The following is a 25,302-nucleotide window of genomic DNA, read 5'->3' on the forward strand; positions in this document are numbered from 1 at the left end:
TTCTTTACTTTAACTCATGATGTGTTTTTGACCAAATGTCTAGAGGTATGCAGATTGTCTGTTTGCCAGGATTTTCTTAGTACACATGATAGATACATGATAGTCTTCAAGAATGTACTAAGAATTGGGAACATTTTTAAAATTCTTACAAGAGTTTATTTGTGCCAAACTGATGACATGTAGGGAAGCGAGATGTCCTAGGAACATTTTTATTGCAAATACTAAAGATCCGTGAATTCAAACATTTTCAGAATACACTTTGAAAGTACTCATAGTGGTAGTGGAAATTACACCTGTAGTTTCTTTGTAAACAGGTAGCATGTTTTAATTAGTTATCTTTCTCTCCTTTAGGGGTTAATGAAGAAATTCATTCGATGTTCTACACGTGTAACTGTGGGAACTATTAAAAAATTTCTAAGTTTAAAACTAAAACTTCCAAGTTCTTATGAGGTAAGTTAATAATGTAACCTTGATCATTTTGATAATTATGATCTGAAGTAAAATTCTTACAAAATAAGTGAAAATTAACTGAGATTACATTTAAATTAAAATTTGTGGAAACTTTGGTTATTTTTATGTTACAAATTTAATTCTTAGAATGTAGTATTCTATTTATGTGGTCTCTATTTTTTAATTTAACATCCTGACTAAAACATAACACTAATGCTTTTAGTGTTTTATTAGAGGATATATTTAAATAACATTAAGTATTTTCAAAATAAATATCCCAGTTAAATGGATCCTTTTTCTTTGATTTTTATGCCAGCATGCTTTAGGGTGTGTCTTTTTTGTGTTTCTTATTTTTAATCTGAGACCTTTGAGATCCATTTTTACCAATTTTTCATAGACTTCTTTTTTAGAATGTAAAACATTGTCAAAAGGGATGTTGTAAATGTTCCTTTAATTCCATGGTACGTAAAAGTAGTATTGTTTAGCACTAGGTAAAAGCTAGTGTTTTAGTATTGCATCGGCATATATGCAGTTTACCAGTTTCTTTACATGAGAAAGTGCCCTAATGTTGATGCCAGCACAGCTTGTAATGTATTCAATGTTTAGAGAATGTTTGTGATCCTAGGCGTACAGCTATAACATAATGAAACATGGCTCACCTGCCCAAATGACAATCTTACAACTTATATTAATGGTCTCTTCCTCTCCTTTGGGTTCTGATAGCAGCATCCAAAAAAAACTAAGGACCAAAACTAGTTTCCTATATAAACAGACATCAAAGGCAACAGTTTTCAGGCTTATGGACAATAAATTTTAGGGAGAGAAAGGGGGTGAGAGAGAGATTACTTTTAAAAAATTCTTTCAAATGACTAATCTGTGGATTAGAAATTCTTATTATGGTTTGGTCCTACAAATATAAAAAAATTTCCAGAAACATCAGTGTTTACATTAGGAAAAAACTGAGAGTTAAAGCCCTATGTACTTTGTAAAAGTAACAGGTAATAACAGTTTACAGGTGCAACAGTGAAAATAGGGAGTAAAATTGTTTTTTATGATTTGGTTTTGCAGTTTTATTTCCTTTTAAGTGTGACTCATTGGGTTATTTCCTAGTGTTCAGGAAGTTGTTAGAGCTGAGAGAACTGTTATTCTCATACACTCTTACTGCTGGCACATGCACTGCTCTGTAGGAGAGGGCAGAAGGGGAAGAGACTCAGTGTGCTGACAGCTCCTTATCTATTCCAGTGCAGAGGACTTTTCTTACGATTTTTCAGTAATATTTACTGGTCCCCCCTTATTTTGCTGCCCAACATGTAGGAGGAGGATTTAATGAAATACCTGACAGCTGAAGATCCTGTAACTGCATTGTTATTGGGGCAGGACAGTTTAGTTTTTAAATAATAATGGAAGCAGTATACCTGATTAAGAATTGCATCTTAAGTGTGTCCCTTTACTTCTTTGCTTATGAATTTATTTTAGAGGTGAGATAAAATGAAAGTATCTGTTTTGTTCTTTTAAACATAAAATGTCTAAAAAACATTTTGAAGTTACCATAAATCAAAAAATCAATATATTTTAGCTAATAATTTGTCTAATACAATTAGAACTATACTCATTTTAAAGTTCAAAACTCTATTCTTTGTCTAGCCAAACAGTTATTTAAAACTCATTTTTCTTCCCCCTTTCTGCTCTTTAAATTAATTCCATCCATTTGCTTTTAATAGCTAGAGAACCAAAATGTTTTATTTAAAGGGACTTACAAAAAACATTTATTATGCTTTGTTGAATTAATAAATCAGGGTCACAGTTCTTAAGGCCTTCTTAAGGATTTAGGGGTGGTTTGGCTCCTGCAATACTAGAGCAAAAGTGAGCATTGATAAGTACAACCCTTCTGTGACGGTTAATGCAAGTTACCAACCAAGCAGAGCAGAGAAGCCTGAAGGCCTGGAGTCCTAGAAAACACAGGCCAGTGCATGGTCCTAACTGTGCTGTCAATTTAGCTACAGGTAATTACTGGCAATTCTCATATGTCTCAAAGGCCCCACAAATCACACATCCACATTCATTCATTTACCCTCTTCAAATACAGACTAATGAAAGTAATTCCTTCAAATTTGGGTTGGGAAGGTGAAGGTATTCTGAGAGATGAATTTATAAGGCAAAACTGCTGTGAGGAACCATGAGGTTTCCACAGTTCTTCTCATTGAGTAAGAAGCAATCACAGAAATATGTCTGAAATCTCAAAGGTTGCAGAGACATGGACTAAAAACCTACATTGCATTTCAAAATTATGTGTACAAACTTGAGATACAGGTATGTGGGGCAAGACACACAGTGCTTCATGGTACTTATATCTGAATTAATACTTATGAGATGGATCAGTGCTTTTAATAAAAATAGTGTTCTTTTTAAATAAATGGATAATACTTCTATTTTGTTATAACTATTTGAATCTTTTTTGAAATTTGAAAAAACATGTAAAACACATACATTCGAAATTACTTATGTTAACGGGTCTGTAACTATTCTTTTAAAAGTTGGATGTGCTGTGCAATGGTGAAATTATGGGGAAGGATCACACTATGGAATTCATCTACATGACAAGATGGCGACTCAGAGGCGAAAACGTAAATTGCTTTTTTACTTACCTTGTGTGTATTTAGTTATAGACCATTGTGTTACTCAAATTTAACAGTATTACCTAGAAACTCAAAGAGCAAACTAGCTTGGGAAAGAGAAAAAAAAAAACAGTTCCTCTTACTGTTTGTCCCAGCTCTTTCGTGATAAGTATCCCCAAGTACAAGACCCAGGTCTGTGTTAAGTGTAGTTTTGTTATATGAAGGTAAGTTCAAAACCCCATTTCAGTATGTTCAGAGCTCTACTAACCTCAAGACAGAGAAGATGGCACTCACATTTTTTATACCCCAGTAAAATACAGGAACTTTTAACTATATGGAGTATGGGTGAGTTGACTAAGTTCTGCCCTGTCTAGTATGTTTAATGGCTGATAACATGATTTTTTGGTCATGACAGAGGGAACAGATAGAGTAGAATTTTAGATAATCTAATCAGTGAGTTGCCTGATTATTGTGCCGTAGGCCCTATGCAATATAGGAGAAATGATTGAAAGGAGAAAAAACAAGAAAATCCCAAAAAGATAGAAGGAGAATTTCATATTTTGAACTGTATCTTTGATTAGGGCTGATTAGAAGGTTCAAGCACATCTTATCTGAGTTATATGTAACATTGATATTAGGGACATTTAAGGATCAGGGATTATAAGACTGATATATAGCTGTAATAACTTGATTACATGAATAAACATGGTTGTCTAGAAGGCTAGACTAAATGACCTCCTTTTAGACCTTAAGATTTTGTGGTGTATAGGGTACCATGTGTCATATTTTTAAACTCTGTGTAATTTTAACCTCTCTGTAAGATAGATTTTATTATATTTTCTCATGAAAATATAAATTAACTATAAAAATAAACATAACATTAAGAAATGCAACCTCACACAAAGATAGGTAATACAGAATCCAAATATAATGAGGGTTGCTATGTTACAGTGGTTCGAAAACATACTTATATTGAATGTTGACATATGTGGAACTTCTATGAAACAAACCTCAAAATATCTTTTTTGTGTGCCATTCAATGGGTATAATATTTGGCTATTTTTAAGAAGAAATGTCTTGATATGATTATCATAATAAATGAAGCACCTAGATTCTTAGTCACAATTTTTTTTTCTATTTGAGTCTCACTTGGGTAAAGCCTTCCTTGTAAGGCTGAATTTTCATGACCAGGAAGGAAAATTACATTCTAGTATTAGTCACCAACTAGTTGTGTGCCCTTGAAGAACTCATTAAACCTCTCTAGTGCTTTAAAAAAAATTAAAATCTAATTGTATTTGGTAAATTAGTACTTGCTTTTATATGACATTTCCTAGTTGTTAAATGGTTGTACATATATCACCCTCATTTAATCCTTCCAACCAAAGTGTTTCAGGTCCCAGGCACAGATTACAGAGACAGTCAATTCTCTTTCCCAGCATTGTTGGGGCCTAGATATGGTGATATTACATGTAATATTAATATCTCATTGATATAATTTTAGCTTCCTTTGATAGTTCGTTGGGCATTTCAGAATGTGCTTGAAACCATCGTCATGAATAGGTTTACCTTAAGGTTGAAGAGATGTAAGTAGTCACCACTGCAAGACCTCTGCTAGCACTCACCGTCCGTCACAACATCCCTTCCCAAAGGTCACCCACATGGCCAGTTATTCTAAGGTCAAAGCATGAAAGGGCTAATTCATAGAAATTGTCATTAATGGACTGTAAGTTCAATCAGTCTTTGCTACAATTAGGTTTTTGATTACACATTTCTGAATAGAGTGAAGTCCTTAGTTATTTAAGGCATACTTGAATCGAAGTTGGTTCAAAAAATGGTTCAGTATCATGTTTTTTTTCATTCACGTAAAAACAAAACCAATAAATAGAGAAATTACCACATTTTATATTTAGTGCGACAGTAAAGTAATATATTAGTCTGTTTCATCTTTTCACCATGATAAGCATGTTTTTTTCCCCCCTCTCCAGCCTGTTTCTCCCTTAGTTTTCACAATCTCAGTAGTTCCAAGACTAGTAGTTCCAGTACTCCAGTTTCTCAGACCAAAATCCCTGAAGTCAGTCCTGGTTAGTTTCTTTTTCTTTTATCCATCCTTAGCAAACTTTGTGACCTCTGTACTGTATACATATACTATATAGTATACAAAATAATCAGAATCCTCTTATGTCTTACCACCTCCACTCACCAACTCTGACCCAGACCGCCAGACCAATCCTTCAGAATTTCTACCAGTCTCCTACCTGGACCCGATGCTTCCAATCCTACTGCCACCCGGTTCCCCCTCCCACCTTTTCCAGTACAATACCCAGAGCTATCCTCTTAAAACAAGTTAGAACATGTCACTTCTCTGCTTTGAACTCTCCAGTAACATCCAATAGTATGTAGACAAAAGCCAGAATCCTTCCAGGGACCTATAGATACAGACCCCACATGGTTTTCCCCAGACACCTCTCTGATCTTACCCTCTCTCCCTCTCGGGCTCCCCGCACTCAGCCTCACTGCCTCTGTTTCCTTTAACATGCCAGGCTTGCTCTGGCCTCCCAAGTGTCCACCTAACTCGATCCCTTTACCCCTTTGCTGAAAGAACTTTGCTTCTCCATCACCTTCTCAGTGAAGCACCTGACTTCATTTAATGTCACAATCCCCTCTCCCATTGGCACTCTTAATCCTTTTTGATGCCTTACTGTTTTCCATCGTATCTCATTACCACCTGACATACTGTGCCTCTTGTTTATGTTTATTGTTTGTCCCCCAGTTAAAATGCAATCTGAGGGCAGGGCTTATATCTGTTCACTGCTAAGTCTCTGCACCAAGAGCAGTGCCTAATACAGGTACTCAATAAATATTTGTTGGAAGAGTGAATTGAATGAAAATTTTTCTTTAATAAGGTAATAGTTACATAAAATACACCCTAAAGATCATTCCATTTATTTGAATCTCAATTTCCCAGTTTTTGTTAAACAATTTTTAACTTGTTCCAGTTGTGAGTTGTAATAGTAATTAATGAATTCTGATCATTGAAATGAATGCACAAATTAACAGTAAAACAATCATTTCTTGATTAAACCCCTACTAGCAACCACATATCTTTCTGTCTCTACTCTCCATTGCCAGCAGATGCCAGGATGTCTGACAGTTCTCAGTACTTTACCTGCTGGCACTGCTAACTGGCTCTGCCTCAGGCTGGGGTCAGCTTATTTGCTAAACCACTGTCCACCTTGTGGTTCTTTCACTTGCTTCTAGTACATTTTTATACTAAACTTTTAATCCACCTGGGATTTGTTTATTTACATACACATACCTGCAACAAAGCTAAGACTCTCTTTTTATTGACTTCTAGCACCTCTTTATGTATTCTGGATACTAATCTTTTGTTATATATGTTGAGGTTATTTCCTCCCATTTGAGTCCTGCTTCCTAGTTTTGTTTGTTTTTTGATCCTTAAAATTTGGGTAATGTCGCCCGGCTGGGTGTGGCTCAGCGGTTGAGCGTCGACCTAGGATCCAGGTGATCCGGGTTCGATTTCTGGTCAGGGCACATGCCCGGGTTGTGGGCTCGATCAGCGACTCTCTCATCATTGATGTTTCTATCTCTCTCCCTCTCCCTTCCTCTCTCTGAAATCAATAAAAATAAATTTTAAAAAAAAATAAAATTTGAGTAATGCTACCTATCTTGAAAAATTTTAGTGAGAATTAATGAGATAGTATAAAGTACTTAGCAGTGTGCCTGACATAATAAAGGTTAGTTATTTTATTAACAAATGTATGTTAGCTTTTATTATTATTATAATTCTCTCCCCCTACACTTAGTCTCATCTGAGAGCTTATTGTTAATACATCTTTCAGTTTAAGCCTTAGCTTTTATCATGAACTCATGTTCTTCCTACTCATCTCTTCTTGGGAAAGCTGAGTACCCATTCTCAATACAGCCCGTCTTTCCCAGATGATCCTGGTTGGTTTTATCTTTCAGCAACCCCTGCTAGTCCATATCTAAAGTTACTGTACCACGTTTATTTTGCTTTGCTTTGAGTTTTCAAGCAGTTTTAGGAAAAGCAAACATCTATCTTGACTCATATCAGAAAGATTAATGGTGGGGGGAAATAGTGAAATGGCCTCTTTCCACTTTAACTCTTCAAATGCTATTTGGGTCTTGGGTAGTTAGTCCAAATCTGATAGAGCTTGAGGACTCTTCATAGGGGAAGGTTGCCAAGGACACAGCAATGCTGGGCATGTCTCACGGCATGTTGATCAGCCCTGCACAGAAATTCAAGGACTAACTCTTAGGGGGGAAATTGCTAAAGTCTTTGGGGAAATGGAAAAATTCTAAAATTTTAAAGACTGCCAATACATTTGTTTTAATTATTGCTTACTTAAGTATTCTTTTAAATATCTCTCTTAAAAACCTGCTCTAGGGTGTTAGATTTATCCTGGTTATATCACACTTTACATTTTTATGTATTTTTTTTCCATTTTGAAGAGGCATGCAATGTTGAATTCACATACGCATAATTATGTTAGCATAATATTGAAAAGCAATATTTGGGGATGATTTTTAAAATATGAATGGTTAAACTGCTAAAAGTTAGTTTGCAAATGAATTTACTCAGTAGTTTTAAAATATGTTCATTTCTAGATGACTCATAAAACATTTTTTTGAGTGGCTGCTGTGTGCCAACCAGTTCTGGGCCTTAGTTATTAATATTGCAGATATAAATAAGATAGAGACACAAGGAACTCACCATCTGATGAAATTAAAATACATATGGAGACTAAGAATCTAATCTGAACAACTTAAGGAACCAAATTTAAAAGAGAAAATGGATCCCTTACAGGTTAAGGCAAATTTCATGCCCCCATCAGAGCCAGAGCTCTGATATCCTTAAACAGTGGTATTCCCAGGACGTAGTTGAGGAGATCTAGAGATTAATCATAGGAAGGGATGGAAGAAACAGGGTGCCCTCCTGGATTGAAGAGGTGAGGATTTTCACAGGCATTAGTGTTTGAAGAAGAGATGGAAAGGATGGGCTACCATTTTGGTAAAATATTTGCAGAATATTAGCCAAACTCTTATTTAGATACTAAAATTACTTCAAGCTAAATTTTACCAGTCACTAAGTTTATTAAAATAAATTTTTTTTCAAATAAAAAACCAACCACCCTATTTTGGAAAGTGTTTACTTAAAATTAATCATGTTGACTCATGTTTTACGTTAAAGTACTTTGAATGATCAGTTTTAAATATGTATCCAGTTGTGGATGCCTCTTATCTGATGAGTTCATCTCCTCCGCAGTTTCGGTGTCTGAACTGCTCAGCTTCGCAAGTCTGCCCTCAGGATGGCCCTTTGTATCAGGTAAGAGGCACTCACGACTGTACATATGACCCTAATGATGCTGTCACCATGGGGATTGCTTCCACCCCAAACTCAAGTACCCAAGACATGTAACTTGGTAAAACTAATACTTATTTGAGCTACAAAACTTCTTTCAAATTATGTCACCAAAGTTTTTCATTATTTTAGTTTTCTTGAAATACCTATTTAATTTTACTAAACTAAAAATGAAACTATAAATGTTAAGGCCATTATTTATGAGTTAGGAATTTTTAACAATTACCAGTTTTAGCCCTTGAGAAATCTCTGCCCCATATTGGATCCCTGCTGCATACTTAACACTTCTTCGTATAAGTATCTTTTTAAAATTAATCATTCACTCACAGTGAAAGATAAAATGCCAGATGAGGTGAAGCAAAATAATGGCAACAGCTAAAACTAATTATGAGCTGGCTTACTAGGCCCTGCCCTAAGTGCTTTACTTGGGTTACCTCTTTTAATACAGAAATGATAGTGAACTAATTTAATAATGCACTGAGAAAACTTGAACATGGATCTGAAGAAATTTTAATAAAAATACAGTTTATAAATTTGGAAAACAGAAGGGACTAAGGGTGGTATAGTAAGAAATACTATACATAGATGATCTATAATCAACCTTAGTCCATGGATTAATTAAAGCATTTCTTTAAAATCCCCATTGTTTGGACTATTACTCAGCCATAAAAAGAGAACAAAATCTTAACATTTGCAACAGCATGGATGAACCTAGAGGATATTATGCTCAGTGAAATAAGTCAGTCAGAGAAAGACAAGTACCATATGATTTCACTTACAGATGGAATCTAAAGAACAACAAACAAAATAGACGCAGACACAAAGAACAGACTGAGATAGGGGAAAGGGGTTAGGGGGACTGGGTGAAAAAGGTGAAGGGATTGAGAAGCACAGATTGGTATTTACAGAACAGTCTGGGGGATATAAAGTACAGCGTAGGGAATATAGTCACTAATATTGTAATATCTATGTATGGTGCCAGGTGTACTAGAAATATCAAGGGAACACTTTGTAAAGTATATGACTGTCTAACCACTATGCTATACACCTGAAACGAATATAAAATAATATTGAATGTAAACTGTAATTGAAAAAATTTTTTAAAGAACAGAAAAAAATGAAATAACACTTACTTCATGGTCATACCCTTGGATTTGCACATCTTAAAACTATGTTCAAAATTTGGGGGGCAAGGGAAAAATGTTTTACTTTTTATTATAAATATTATAAATAAACTTCTTGAAAGTTGAGTTTTTAATAACACTTTGCTTTGGCCTCTATCATTTTTAAGTATAAGAGGAACATAATGAGAGCAGGAAAATATGAGAAATTAAACATAAAGATAATGATAGCCTCCCCTCCCCCCAAAGAAACCCCCATTGTTCTTTTATCCTAGAAATTATTTTTCATCCTTGTTTCCTTGGAGCCTAGAAAGGAAAATTGTAATTATACAACAAACTTAACTAGCAATCTTGTCTCTGATGTTGAAGTTTTAGTGTTGGGACAAATGTATGTTAATTAAGGAGCCACTTCAGATTTGCAAGGAATAGAGCATTCCCATTCTAAATTGTTTTAAATCATTGAAAAAGATCAAATTCTTCCTAATTCATTTTACAAAAGTGACATAATCATGATAGCAAAAACTGGCCCCCAATTAGAAAACTATCAAATCTTTTTTTTCAATTAATTTATTTAGAGAGAGGAGGAAGGTAAGAGGAGAGAGAGAGAAACATCAATTTGTTGTTCCACTTATTTCTGCATCATTGATTGATTCTTGTATGTGCCCTAACTGGCCATCAAACCCTCAACCTTGGTGTACGGGGACAACACACTAACAAACTGAGCTACCCAGCCAGGGCTCAAATCTTATTTTGAATATTAATATAAAGATAAGTAATATACTATATATACTAAATTATTATACTAAAAGAGTAATGAAGCCAAGACCAAATACTACTTTTGTCAGTAATGCAAGAAATAAAAATCATCAGTAGATGCCAAAAAGGCATTTGACAAAATTCATTGTTAAGTCCTACTTTTTCCAAATAGTTTATTTTGAAAAATTTCAAAACAACAAAAAAGTTGAAATAATAATACAGAGGACTATTCTTTACTTATACCAATTAACATTTTGCTACATTTTCTGCCCTCTGTCTTCCCCTCCATTCTTCCTCTCTCCTTATCTTATTAATCTTTATACATATACCTATTTCTTTGTGGAACCATTTGAAAGTAAATTGTAAGTATCATGACAATAGACCACTGAATACCTCAGCATATAATATCTAAGAACAAAGGCCTTCTCATATATAACGAAAATACTACTACACGCACGGGAAATTTAAATAGTATACTAAATATCCCGGAGATGTCAGTTCTCCCCATAATTATGATATTTAACGAGGTTCTAAACACACTTTTAGCAATTTCTTTTTTAACTTGACAAAGTGCATCATTCTAAAGTTCATTAGGAAATATAAACCAGTGCTTCTGGTCAGTCACATTTGTAAATGAGCAATCAGGGCACATGTGCAGTGCCACATACTGACATGTATTGTAAAGCTGAAGTAATTGAAATAGAGCACTAACTTAAACATAGACATATGAGTAAAAAGAACAGCTTAGGGACAAACTAGTGTGTATGAATCTATAGAGAGTATTTCAGGTTAGTGGAGGAAAAGAAGATTCATTTAACAAGTATCTATTAAGCACTTAACTAGACATTCTTTTAGGCCCTGGGACACAGAAGTAGAAATGAGGAAAAAAAAATTTTTCCCTTCATGGAGCTTACACTCTAACGATGGTAACAGATAAAAAAATAAATGAGTAAAATTTATAGTGTTAGAAGAAAAATTAAAGTAGATAAATAGTTTAGATAAGCTTGCCAAGGGAAGATCTCTGAGGTGATGACATTTGATCAAAAAGCACTTAGGGAAATAGCTATGTGTGTACGTGGGGTGGGGCACTGCAAGTCAAGGGAACACAGAGCAAAGAGCTGGAGCAGTGGTCTTGTCTGGTGGTTTGGGGCTGGAACAAAGAGTAGCCGGCAGTTGGCAGGGTGAACTCAGAACATAGTTGTTGGGAGTGGGGTGTGGTCTAATAGGGCTTGTTTTTAGTGAATTGTACTGAGACTGTTGGTGCTGATGATGGGGGACAGGATTCAACCCATACTTCACATTTTATGAGTTTCTCATGACAAAGTAGTAAATATTTAAAGAAGATAATATAGTTGAATAATGCATCTCAGAGTGGGGTGGCCTTTCTCCCTATACATATAAAAGGAAAAAAAAGACAAACTGAGTTCACTATTAATATTGAAAGTACATGACAAATATACCACAACTGAGGAAATACTAGCATTATGACAGAAAGGCTTACTGTCCTTAATACAGAAAGAATTCATACAAATCTATAAGACAATCTTCAGCTTTCCATAGAAAAATGAGCAAAAGCTATGATTAGGCAAGTCACAAAAGAAGGAAACTGGCCAGTAAGCATACAGAAATGCTTTACTTCTTTAGAAGCCAAGAAAAGAAATAAAATACTGTTTTATGCTTATTAAATTCCCAAACTAAAAGGGAAGAAAGGATAGTAGTCCTTAGTGGTGAGCTGTGGGAGAAGGAGCCCTCATATTTCTTTTGGAAATGTAAAAACAGAACAACTTTCTTGGAGTTCACTCTCTGTGACATGCATTTAGCAAAAAGGCTTTTGAAATGTATGTGCTGTTTGAAGCAGCAGTTCCACTTCTAGGAACCACCCCAGGGGTGTGGGTAAGGTGGAAAGCAGGGCCTAGACCATAGGTCATTGGGTCAGCATTAATTTGTAATAGCAATAAAAGGAAAAAAGAATAAAGTGAAATGTACAGCAAAGGCGTTATACACAGCCTTTACAAATGACACTAAGTAGTGTAGAAATTAGTTTATGGAATTTTTAAATGGACAGAATTATTTGTCAAACAATGTGTAATATTTCAGTTTTGAAAAACAAGTACATAGAAAGACTAGGGGGATATACACTAAATTGACTATGGTGGTTATCTTTGGATGGTGGCATTTAAGTGTTTTATTTTTCTTGGTGCTCTTCTGTATTTTCCAAATCCACAGTAAAGCCAATTTCCTTTTTTGAAAAAGAACTTGTTTTTTAAGAAAAAAAGTGCATCAAAGTTCATTTTGGGATTTTCTAAAATTATCACATTTGAAACATACACTCTGGAAGTATCTGTTCTTTAATTTAGTACCTGATGAGTCAGGACTAGTAACTAGGAAATGTGGGTTCATTCAGTGCAGTCACTGAACAGGAGTGATGTGCCTGTTTCCTTAGCACAAGAAGGCAAACCGACACACAAATAGAACTTAAAGTTCATCTTAATTCCCAGTATTGTAACACATTTCAATAAAATTATTAAGCTCCATGTGTTGTCATAGAGCAAACACAAATGGTTAGTTGGAGGGGAAAGCAAAACTATTTTTAGCCAAAAACAGAAAATCCCAGCCACTTAAAACCAAGCCATTTTACTTCCTCTCCACTTCACGGTAGTAAAATCGGTGATGGGTTCTTCCCTGCGTTATGAATGGATTCTAAGACAGATGACTTAGTTTTTGCAGAGTATGCAGATTCAGCAGTCGGGAGTGGAAGCAGACGTGGAAGGAGGATTGTGGTGAAGGGCAAGCTGTGTAGACTGGGAAGCAGTAAGGTCAGAGTTGGAGGTTCAGGTAGCCCTCTCCAAGTCTGGCTGAGCTTCAGAAAGCCCAGGCAGTTTTATAAAATGCAGATTGCTGTGCCCCACTCCCAGATACTCTTATTCCGAGAGAACAAAATAAAGTTTAAAATAAAAACAAGCAAACAAAATTTAGACCAAAATTGATTTAGACCATGGAAACCCTGAGAGACTGTCTCTGACTTTTCTCCAGCTCCTAGAAAACTGGTAGTGGTATCACCTTACTCAGCCAGAGGAGCGAGACCTAGGAATTCTCATTCCCGCCCCCCACTCCCATCCTGGGCTGAATGGTAAAAGGGATTCCAACCCTGAGTTTTCTCGGCATGTAACAGCTATGCTAAGTATCGAGACGGTCTCTGCAGGATTATAGGCTCTCAGTCTGTCCCTTCCGTTCGCATGAAGGAAAACAGTTCTCTGTGCTGGATTTTTGCATTCACCACACGGAGCTGAAGGGGAAACAGTCAATGGCCCTTTCAGCCCTTTCTTGGTTTCCTAAGAATAGCTCCTCAAAATTGCATTTTAAAGGGGGGAATCTGCAGCTTGAAGTAAAGGAAAACCATTGGTTCTCCAGATCCTTTATGACTTGGTTTCTGTACGTGTGTTAACAGAGGGTAAGAACAGATGCCAGAGTAGCAGGGCGGCATACACCATTTATCTACCAGAAGCTGTTTCCTCGTAGTGCCATATGTTGGTGTAGGACACTTTTTCTACACAGAGTGACATGAAGGACAATCTGAACCATTCAGTTATATAGGAATCAAATCCAAGTATTTAATAGGGTCAACTGAGCATTGAAAGGAGGCAGTAACCTAAATGTTTCATGCAAAAAATCAGCTACTTTTCAACATTTTTTAAAGAAACATTTTTTAAAGAAAAAAATGGTGGTTTTTTTTTAGGAAAAAAAAAAAGTGTCAAACTGACTAAAAAAAGTCATTTATGAAAATGACCCCCCTTTCATAGATTCATAGCAAGAGGTGTCTCTTAATTTGTGACTCAGGAGATTCTCACGAAGAGCAGCTCTGTTGGAATCAGCCTATGGACTTGTCTTGTTGAGCCCCACAAGGTTAACAACTGAACCCTGTAAGGAGGACATGATAGCTTTCAGTCCCCCACAGGCCCTGCCTCCCCCTAAGTGTTACTTTAGCACTGTTCACATATGCAACCAGTGTGAGTCTGTCGGCCTTTGAACTTGGCCTGTATTGTATATTATGGAAAACATTACTGATTCTAGAAAAATAATGGCAATTAAAAAAATAGAGTTTTCATAGATACAAACAATAGGACGGTGGTTACCAGAGGGGGGAAGTGAGGTAGGGGAGGGGGAAGTAAGGTAGGGGAGGGCAAATTGGGGAAAGGGGGTCAAATGTATGGTAACAGAAGGAAACTAGACTTTGGGTAGTGAGCAAGCAATAGAGTATACAGATAGCAAATTATAATGTTGTACACCTGAAATTTATATAATGTTATTAACCAATGTTACCTCCATAATTTTCATTTAAAATATATATAGTTTTAATGTCACCTTAATAACTAGTATCAGAAAATATCGGAAATTATAACCCCTTTATCTTCAAATATTTTGTATATAATCTCTATTGTTTTTATATAACAAGTCTTACTCATTGTCTGTTTTTATTTTGTAGTCATATCCCATGGTATTGCAGTATCGACCAAGAATTGATTTCGGTTAGACCAAGGGGCCTAGATCCCACTGAGATCAATCCTGCACTATTTGTTTACTCATGGACAGATTGCACAGCGAACGGTGTGTGGACTAGAGGGACACAACCAGATTTTCAGCATGCAAATAAGGCCATTGTCTGTCTCTAAATTGTCACCTGCATTTATGTTGTTTCTGTTAAGAGCAAACCAAGTGCCATTCTGCTACTGAACCACCCGCGTAAGTTACTCGTGCTGTCTCGCAGTGTACAGGTCATGACTGAGGCCAGCTGGGTGTGCAGCCCTGATGCAGCCTTCGGGATACTGTTTGCCTGTTCCAAGACTGTTCTAATGTCTGATTACACTAGTAATATAGCTCAGTCTTTGTGGTGTTACAGTTTTCACATACTTAATATTTTATTAATTCTTGTTTAAATAGAGTATTGTACAAGAAACTAGTAATTATTAGGTCTCAAAATTATTTTGTATGGGAAATATACTTACAAGGATGGTTTTTGAGCCACTGTCCTGTTCTCAGTAAGCTTTCTGTGTGCAAAATAGTTCATCTTTTGGGAAGAATTCCAATTATTCTTAACATTAGAGCACATTGTAATTTTGGGCATTTTAAATCGTCTGTCAGTGTAGTCTACCAATTGCACAAGGAGGGCATGTTAGCCTCCAGAGTTGAAAATGTGTGTGATTCTGGGAGAACTGAACCACCATTTGAAATGTTGGCAGCTGATCACACTTACTCCTAACAGAATTAATGTGTGAGTCAAGTTAATCTTCTCTCGTAATGCCTTATGACAAGCGGGTGCTGCTTCATGAACTGTCATCGTGTAGCCCATTTTATGGATGTATCACTATATTGTTGCTCTCGTTTAATGAGTACATTGTTTCTCTTTTTAAGTTGGCCTTAAGTATGTGTCACTGTGGCATGCAGAGGGGTATGATGATTTTAAATATTAGGATCTTTAGAGCAGGTAACATTAGCTATTTTATGGATTTCAAAAGTTTCAAAGCATTTGTAGATTAAAACTGTCAGTTACCTATCGCATTTCCAAACCATTTGCAAAAATAGAATAAATGCACTGTAGTAGATAAATATGCTAACCAAAATTAATGGTCTGAGGATATTCATTTTAGATCCTGTAGCAATTGGGGAAATGGGATTACTGTTTTATACATAAATTCATTAGGGTCAGAGCTGTGATAATGTCCTTGATTTTGCAGTTGTGTTGTCTTCCATTCATTTTGAGATTAATCTGCAAATCAAAGAAAGTCTTGTACCTTAAATTATATGAAGAACTTCATTTTAAATGTTTTAAAATGTGTATTTGTTTTCCAAAAATGTCTTTGGAAATTGTTTTATTAATTGCTTCAAAACAAGTTAACCTCTGAAACTTAGGAAAAAAACCTTGAAAGTTAGGAGAAATATTTATTTTAGAAACCTGACATGAGCACAATCTGTGTGTTACACACATAGTTTTTATACTGTATACATGGTAGATGTGCTACATTTTCCAGTAAAATGTATCACAAATTAATGCCTTCTGAGTCTCAAAATGCTTCTTAGAAGTAAAACATTGTACAACTCTAAGAAACACATACAAATACAGCTAAGTCTGATGCATTTCACAATATAAAATGCTGAAATATCTTTTTCCATATATCTTTGTTTCATGTCAAAAAGTCCACATTAAAGCTTTCTGTTGTTTTTGTTCTGACTTTTGTGAAAAAGGTTATGGCAGTACTTTAATTTCATTTGTTAGGTTGTGTTTGTGCTGGGAAGGGCTCACAAGCAGAACTTAAAAAGCAGATTTTTTTGGTTAAAAATCTTTTTTAAAGGGTTGGAATAGACCATTCCTATTGCACTCAGCCAAAAACTGAATTCACTCTTTAGCTACAGAAATAATTTTATGCCCTGAATTCTAATTCCCTGACATCCCTAAGAAATTTTAAAATGTATTATATTAAAATGTTTTACATATGGAAGTTAATTTTAATTGACTTAATGCAAAACGCACTGAGAGTGCATTTTAAAAACCACAAATGAGACGTGGATGTTTTTGGGTCCCCAGCCAAAGCCTACAACCTTAAGTGAGTTTTATGTACACAGTCTCTTTAAATCTGTCCTGTTGCTTCATCATATGTAATTTCACTATTTTCCAAGGAAATATATAGGAAGCAATTATGGAATTTAGAATAGTTTTAGTGTATTAACATTTTTACTGAAATGCAATGAAATATGTGCCAAAACATGTGGAAACCTTACATAAAGAAGGACATCAGTTGCCATTCGGGGCAAGGTGCACATTGTATGACGGTCCCGAGTCTTACGGTGTCACTGCTAGAACCACGGACTTCTTCACCCAGTCTCTTCCTATCCATTCACCTGTGACTTTCTAAGTGTGGGGCTATTTTCATACCTAGTAATACACTAAATCCCAGTTAATTATTCCCTAAGGTAGGTTGTGGAGTTTGCAAGAAACCAGGTAGAAAAAAAAAAGACGGACAACTTTTGTGGTTGGTTTTAAAAACTTAGGGTGCTAGTAAAACAAACTCTTTATATAAATAACTTATAGGAATAATCATCTGAATCTGCAAAATGGGAGAATAAGTAAAACTATGTTTTTCTTTAATCTGTTATTTCTTAAGCAGCAAACTGAAAGAGCTTGACGTCCATGAAAGACTGTAACCTTTTCTTCTGCCTTGGATGTTGTATTAGTAACAGAGCCAGGGGGCCTTGGCTGTAAAGGCGCATGGTTTATAGGCACCACTTTAACTGAAGTAATCACATCAGTTAATAGAAAAACCAGAACGTGGCCTTTTCTCTAGACTAACAAAGTACTTTCAAGAAGTACCAAAAAAAATAAACTCAAAGGCTCATTGATGAGGTAATATTAGCTCATTCAGTCTGGGGTACAGCTACCTCCGGTGATGTCTTTTAACTACTTTTAGAAAAGTATGTTATTTCTTTATTCATTGAAAATCTGTCCCATACTAATATGCCACATTTTATAAATGTAATGAGTTTGCTCAACTATATTATACACTCAAATGTAACCTAAATTTAAATGATTGTTTGAGAGGAAAAAAGGTGTGTTATTTAATACTATGAACTGTTTAGCTTTACTGGAATATTTAAGAGAAAGTGCCTCATTGCAGCTGTGCACATCTGTTTTAGATTTACTGCGTACATCTGAGTTATCTGTACCTGTCTCATGAATGACTTCATATCTAAATAGGCACTTGTAAGTTAGAGTAATCACTTTTTTTAAAGAGTTTCATAAGAAAATGCGTATCACCAAAGACATTTTACTGCTAATCAATAACCATGTGGGAGAGACAGTTTTAACAGTTTGGAGGTTGGAAATTTTTAGATTGCAATTTAATTTTATATGAGGCAATAACCTTGAGTGATTGCTAAAATATCACCAAAGAAAGGCTTTAAATTGAATTTTCATGGTGAAATTAATCAAATACAGGTTTTTCTTACAGTTAGCAGAGCACACTTTCTTTCAAATGTGCTTCTTGTTTTTCCAGCACCATTTGACAGGTCTTAGGTAACCCTCAAAGGTGAGAAAGAGATAAATACAATAGATAGCCGCCTCTGGAGGGAAAGTGGGAGAAAGACAGACTTGGGAAAGAAAGTTGAAGTGGAGATTTTAAATTCTAATTTCCTGAGAGCTCTTTTCTTCCATGGAGGCAATAGAAACAAAAATCACGTTTACTTGGTTCCTGGGTCCTTAGTAACAGGAGAGATTTTATTAAAGACAGACTTTGGTAAAAGTGCTGGCATGCTTGCTTGTCTAGAAAACAGTACATTCTTTTGGACTCACATACATAAATGCTTGTTCTGTAACAAAAGCAAAATTTTCCTACAGGCCTCTTTCAACTCCTTGTCCTGTTTCTCAGTGGTTACTCTATTGTTACTAGAATTCAGCCACACAGCCAATTTTAGCAAAATGGGTCTCAGATCTAGAGCACACACACATCCGACTAAGCACTCTCCTCACACCGTTCTCCTGGGAGCCGTGCCGAGGCCACCTTAAAGGTGACACTCGCGTCATGGAGCCTCTGGAGGCCATAGGCGAGCCTCTTGGACAGGACAGAGGCGGAGACTCTGTTCCAGACCGCGGTTTGTCACGAGGACTCTCCCAGCAGGCTGAGCTTGATACATAAGATGTTGGTTGTAGGAGAATTGCAGAAATGAAGGAGTTTGCCATAACTTTAATTTTCTTGATTAGAACCACAAAACCGTGAAATGCTATTATTATTTTAAGGTATATATCTGTACAATAAGGAACGTAACATGTCTGCCAGATGTGGCTCATGAAGGATTGAAAACGATTAACTATACCAGAGACTCTGAAACCCTTTGAAAGCACAAAATAACCCACCAATGCTGGTTTTACTTGATAGATATAGTTCAGTAGTGTTTTGATGGAAAAACAGGAGACTGAAAGTTCATTAAAATGTACGTAAATATACATGACAAGGTTTTCACTGTTTGTTTTTCTACAGCAGTGGCACTTTCCCAGTAATTTAAAAGGGATTGTCTTCTTAGTGTAAAGTAGTTGTCACATAGTGTGTTACTTGTTCTTACTGTGCTTTCAAACAAGTCAAATGCTTGAGCACTTCCTTTTCAGAAAGTTATGAAATTAAACTGAAAAGTAATTTAATTTTCAATGCTCATTAAAATGTGTCTGTATACCTGTTATGCCCCTTTTCCTAGGATCCAACACCAAGACATTGTTCAGGAATGCTTTTTACTTTTAACTACCTTTAAATCTAGAATCAAGTGGAACTGATATGTGTTACATGCTGGGTCTAGTTTTCTTCCACCTTCCAGAGCTTCATGGAATAAGAAACGAGTCTAGTGCAAGTGAGGATTAGCTGTTTGTGGGCAGCACAGAGACAGTCGACAGGCTGTTTGCCCGCAGACGTCACATCTGCCCACTGGAGCAGGAGGTCTGCACATTGGAAATGTGATGGGATCAGCCTTGTCTTGTTTGGGGTCAGTTTTCTTTTGCTGTGTTTTTTAGAATGGGGATGGGGCCCAAGTGTCCTTAGGAAGCTGTGGTCCACGGCAAGCGCCCGTGAGGGAGCCCCGGTGTCCTGCTGCGTCCTCGCGTCGGGCAACAACAGCGAGCACCAGTGTTGGGTAGAGTAGCCCTCACGCTAAACAAAACCACCATAGAGTATAGTGTACAGTTGTGTTGCTGATTTTCCTTTGAAATATAAAATATTTTAAGCTTTTTTTTGTCAAAAGTGGTAACATCTTAATACAAATAAAAAACCTTTTTGTGGTTGTAAGATTTAGCTTATAAATCATTCAAATTGAAGTGAAAGATTACCAGGTCATTGTTAATGACTTAGTCTATTAAGAATATATGTATTTTTGTAAAGGAAAAGTACTTGTAGATATTTAATCAGTACAAGATGTATGTCTGTTTTGCAGAAATAAAATGCTGCTTAGAGATTCTCTTTAAATATTTTTTATTTTTGTGCTCAAATGTATTTTCTGTTGATCTATGGAATGTTCTGTACAAAGCTGTATGGTCGTACTGTTGGGCTAGAAACTTCTGTTTTTTAAAATCTGGACTTAGCCAAGTATACTTGACCATGTTAAAAATAGTATCTTTGTTATTAAAATTTCGATTGCATAATTTATTGTCTGTCATCCTTCATATTAGTAGTTGTAGATTATAATCTCCATTTAAAAGTATCCGTTAGGTACGACTGTAGCAAATTTTATTGAAATTTGTTGAGTATTTGGGATCATAAACGTTTTCTGAAGAGTTTGAGCTGTTTAAGATGGCAGACGTCCCCTCAAATAATACTTGGAGTGTACACACATGTACAGTTTAGAACAGCTTCTTACTTTGTTAGATTAATAATATTTTGGATGTAATTGGGTGTCAAAGAAAGGCCCCAGAGGATTGGAAGCTGCGTTCTTCAGCCAGTTAGATAACAGCTTTGCTGTATCAGCCCCTCCCTGGACACGTGCCTCAGGAGTTCCCGGTGGGCTAAGGCAGGACTTCCGAGCCAGGAGGTTGCGTGATTCCTCTCCCTGCCTCATTGTTACTTTGATGCCTGAAGCGTTGTCCCACGTTAGTGATGTCATGGAGGTGGTGACGAGCACCCTCTGACTAGGATTTGACTCTCCATATTGATAAGCTTTACGCTCGGCAAGGCTGTTGCGGAATGAGAAAGAGTGTGGAGGATCGTGCAGGGAGAGTGCTCAAAAATGTGACACACGTTACTTTTATAATAGGTCATTGGCCAGAATTCACTCGCTGGCTTCATCTAGCTGAGATGAAGGCCCCAGGGAAGCTGGAGGGCTTAGGCCCAAGGAGAGGAGAAGACAGTTTTGTGACCTGCTAATCGATCTCTGCCACACCTGCATTTGGGGAGTGTTTTGTCAGCACAGGCTCAGCCCTGCTCTGCTCTGCTCCCTCCACTGGTTTTGAGAAGCATAGAGGAGTCTTGTACTCCAGCTAGGCCGGAAGCTGGGAGCCAGCCTCTGATTTTTATGTGCCTGGTAGATTTGCAGATAGGATTTTGCTAGAAACCACACTTACCCTGCTTGACACCCAAACCCCTGCCATGGGATTTGGGTGCCAGGATGCCACCGTAGCAATCAGATGGAGAATCATGCCCAGAATGGAGAAATGGGCAGCAAGTGATCACCACCAGCTTCCACCAACCAAAGTCCTACTCCTACAAAGCCTAGTTCAGATCCCATTAACCCAAGCAGGCCTGGCCAGACTTTCTCCCTCCTCTGTAACACTCCACACTTCTATCGCTGCCACAGCACTGAGGTTTGCTAGTCCTGCCATTAGATTATCAGCTTGGAGAGGGACAGTGACCGTGTGGCATGTCTCCACCCTCACACAACACATTTGCATAGTAACTGGCACCCATGAAACTAGTGAAAGAATCCGATTTCAGAAAGCAGGGGCAATGCTGACCACGGTCTCTAGCAAGTCCAGTGTCATTCCTCTTTTTGTAAGGACATCCCTCATATTGTGACCTCGTTTGACCTTTCTTTAAAGGCCGTATCTCAAATACAAGTCACATTCTAAGATACTAGGGGTTACAGCTTCAACATGTGAATTTGGGAGGATACTATTCAGTTCTTAACAGCCATGTGGTGCCACAGAGACCTGGATTCAAGTTCAGGGTCATTCTGTTATATAACTGGGCAATTCACTTAGCCTGGCCAAGTCTTGTTCCCTCCCTGGTGGAGCAGGAACAATAACACTGCATAGAGCGGGAGGGAGGAATGAAAAGATTGCAAATAGCCAAAGCACTCTTAAGGAAGAATAAAGCTGGAGGTATCATAGGTCCTAAGTCCAAACTATATTACAAAGCAATAGTAATCAAAACAGTACGGTATTGACATAAAAACAGATCATAGATCAATGGAACAAAATAAACCCATGCATATATGGTCCATTAATTGATTACAAAGAAAATACAATAGGGATTGTATATTTAAGAATATATAATTATAAGCCAAGAATATACAATGGGGAAAGAGATTTCTTCAATAAATTGTTTTGAGAAAACTGGACAACCATGTGCAACAGAATGACATTGAACCACTATCTCACACCATACACATAAATTAACTCAAAATGGGTTGAAGACTTGAATGTAAGACCTGAAAGCATTGAACTCCTAGAAGAACACATACGCAATAAGCTAATTGACATCAGTCTTAGTGATAAATTTTTGGATTTGAAACCAAAAACAAAGGCAACAAAACCAAAAATAAACAAGTGGAACTACATCAAACTAAAAATTTCCTGCACAGCAAGGGAAACCATCAACAAAATAAAAAGGCAACCTACTGAATGGGAGAAAATTTTTATAAATCATATATCTGATAAGGTGTTAATTTCCAAAAAAATACAAAGAACTCATACAACTCAATGGAAAAACAAATAATCCATTTAAAAATGGGCAGAGAATGTTTTTTTCTAAAGAAGACATACAGATGGCCAATAGGTACATGAAAATGTGTTCAAGGTCACTAATCATCAGGGAAATGCAAATCAAAACCAGAAGGCGACGTTACACCTGTTAGAATGTTTGTTAGCCAAAGGGTCAGAAATAAGTGTCGGCAAGGACATGGAGAAAGGGGGACCCTTGTGCACTGCTGATGGGAATGTAAATTTATGCAGCTACTATGGAAAACAATAGGGGGATCCTCAAAATATTAAAAATAGACCTAGAATATGATCTAGCAATTCCACTTCTGGGTAATTATCCAAAGAAATGAAAGCACCAACTCAAAAACATGCACCCCTTGTTTCTTGCAACCTCATTTACAACAGCCAGGACGTGGAAGCTTCCTAAGTGTCCCTCAGTGGATGATTACATAAAGAAAGTGCTCCTCACACACTGGGATACTACTCAGCCATAAAAAGGAAACCTTGCCATCTCATGACAACATGAATGGGCCTTGAGGGCATTATGCTAAGTGAAATAAGTCAGAAAGAGAAAGACAAATTCCATCTCATGTATGAAATAAAAATTTAAAAAAACAAACAAACTCATAGATCCCGAGAACAGATTGGGGGTTGCGAGAAGCAGGTGTGCATGTGCGTGTGTGAAATGGGTGAAGGTGGTCAAAGGTACAAATTTCCAGTTATAAAATTTAAAGTCCTTGGGGATGTCATGTGCAGCATGGCAAGTGCAGTTAATAATACTGTATTGTATATTTGAAAGCTGCTGAGAGAGTAAATCTTCAAAGTTCTCTTCACAAAAAAAAGAAAAAAATTGTGACTACATGCGGTGATGGATGTTAACTAGACTTACTGTGGTGACCATTTTGCAATTTATACAAAATTAAATCATTATGTTGTACACTGGAAACTAATGTCATATGTCGATTATATCTCAACTTTTAAAAAGGAAGCCATTACTCTCTGGCTTTTATGAGATGCATAAGCTATTTAGAGTTATAAAAATTAGACAAAATTGCCCGGCCGGGCGTGGCTCAGCGGTTGAGTGTCGACCTAGGATCCAGGCGATCAGGGTTCGATTCCCAGTCGGGGCACATGCCCGGGTTGTGGGCTCGATCAATGACTCTCTCATCATTGATGTTTCTATCTCTCTCTCTCTCTCTCCCTCCCTCTCCCTTCCTCTCTCTGAAATCAATAAAGATATATTTAAAAAATAATAAAAATTAGGCAAAATACACATAAATGAAAATCATTAATGTTCCTTTGGGAAAATTCTGGATTGCTTTTATATTACGTAGGGAATTTTATTATGAGAGATTCAAAAACAGAATCAATACTCGGCCAGCATTAATCTAACTCAGTGTACTGTATCCAACTTTCTAAATGTCTGGACTGTGAGCGTCCCCAGATGCCTCTAACTTGTAAGAGTTGTTTATTTTCCCCTTTCTCTCCTCTCTGAGCTCCTTGACTTCTGATTGCATCAAGAAGAAGCCCCCAGAAGGATGAAAGCCCTGGACCGCCACCCAGTCCTGAGAGTAGGGTGACCAGCTGACCCAGTTTTAGCACCTAAGTCCCACCGCTGAGGAAGTCCTCCTGTCCCATGGACCCAGAGGGTTGTTCGCTCTGCCTGGGAGCCTGGCACCCGGATCAGGCCCTGCGGGATTATCTCGTCTGCACTCTATTTGACTTCAAAGCCGGTGCAATTTGTTTCCCTTTACAGAATTATTTCACTCATACTCCTGGGAGTCTTGTCAGATGTGATTAGAGTTGAATTTGGGCAACACAAACGAAATGAAAAGAAGGAAATGGAACTATACTTTTTCCTGCAAAAACTGGTTAAGAGTTGAGATACTGAAGGGGTTAAAGAGGAGTATGCATGCCTCTGGATCACACGGGGGGGGGGGGCGGGGGGGAGTGAGCTATATACACGGGAAGGGACAGAACAGGCAGGCAGAGACTCTGACCTGAGAGGTAGCTCCCTGAAGATGGGGAGGTGGCCCAGGGGTGGCCAGGACAGCACAGTCACCCACACTGACCTTTAGGGGGCGCCATCAGCCTGTGATAGTCCTGGTGCCTTGTGGGGCAAGTTGGGAGGCAGAAGTGGACCTTGAGGACGATGCCTGCAAGTACACAGCCGGCCACCTCGAGGGCCGGGCGCGCAGGCCTGAGTGTCTGCCGTCGGGGGGCTGGATTCCTCCCACTAGCTCCAGCTGAGGTGAGCACCGGCCTCCTGCAGCCCAGGCTCTCTCCTTCCCGCCTTAACTCGCTGGCCTCTTTTACTTGGAAAAGACTGAGAAACCCCATCCCAGCAATCGCTCAGGGGCTGTACCCTCAAGAGGAAGGGCTCGGAAAGGCGGCTAACAGCTCGGAAGGGCGAGGCCGGGCCTCCCATGCTGTCCCTGTCCCCGGGCTGCTTCCACAGGGCACGGGCCTCGGTCGCCAGCCTGCATGAATAGGAGCTGATTGCCCACTGCCGCGCCA

General features: G+C 37.5%; 1 protein-coding gene across 6 annotated transcripts in view; it reads left to right on the forward strand.

Moving 5' to 3' along the window:
* The window catches only part of PCGF5 (polycomb group ring finger 5), a 100,047-nt gene extending 76,434 nt beyond the window's left edge, over nucleotides 1–23,613 (forward strand). For 4 of the 6 annotated variants that reach the window (XM_081157953.1, XM_081157951.1, XM_081157952.1 and 1 more), the window contains exons 7-10: nucleotides 352–450; nucleotides 2,985–3,074; nucleotides 8,371–8,430; nucleotides 14,827–23,613. In XM_081157953.1, coding sequence (XP_081014079.1) covers nucleotides 352–450; nucleotides 2,985–3,074; nucleotides 8,371–8,430; nucleotides 14,827–14,874 — 297 coding nt within the window. In that variant the 3' untranslated portion in view covers nucleotides 14,875–23,613. The remainder of the gene's footprint in view (nucleotides 1–351; nucleotides 451–2,984; nucleotides 3,075–8,370; nucleotides 8,431–14,826) is intronic. The other 2 variants (XM_081157955.1, XM_081157956.1) reach the window with 1 other exon arrangement.
* The last annotated feature ends 1,689 nt before the right edge of the window (nucleotides 23,614–25,302 follow it).

The sequence above is a fragment of the Miniopterus schreibersii genome (assembly GCF_964146895.1).
Source record: "Miniopterus schreibersii genome assembly, chromosome: 14".
Taxonomy (NCBI): Eukaryota; Metazoa; Chordata; class Mammalia; order Chiroptera; family Miniopteridae; genus Miniopterus; species Miniopterus schreibersii.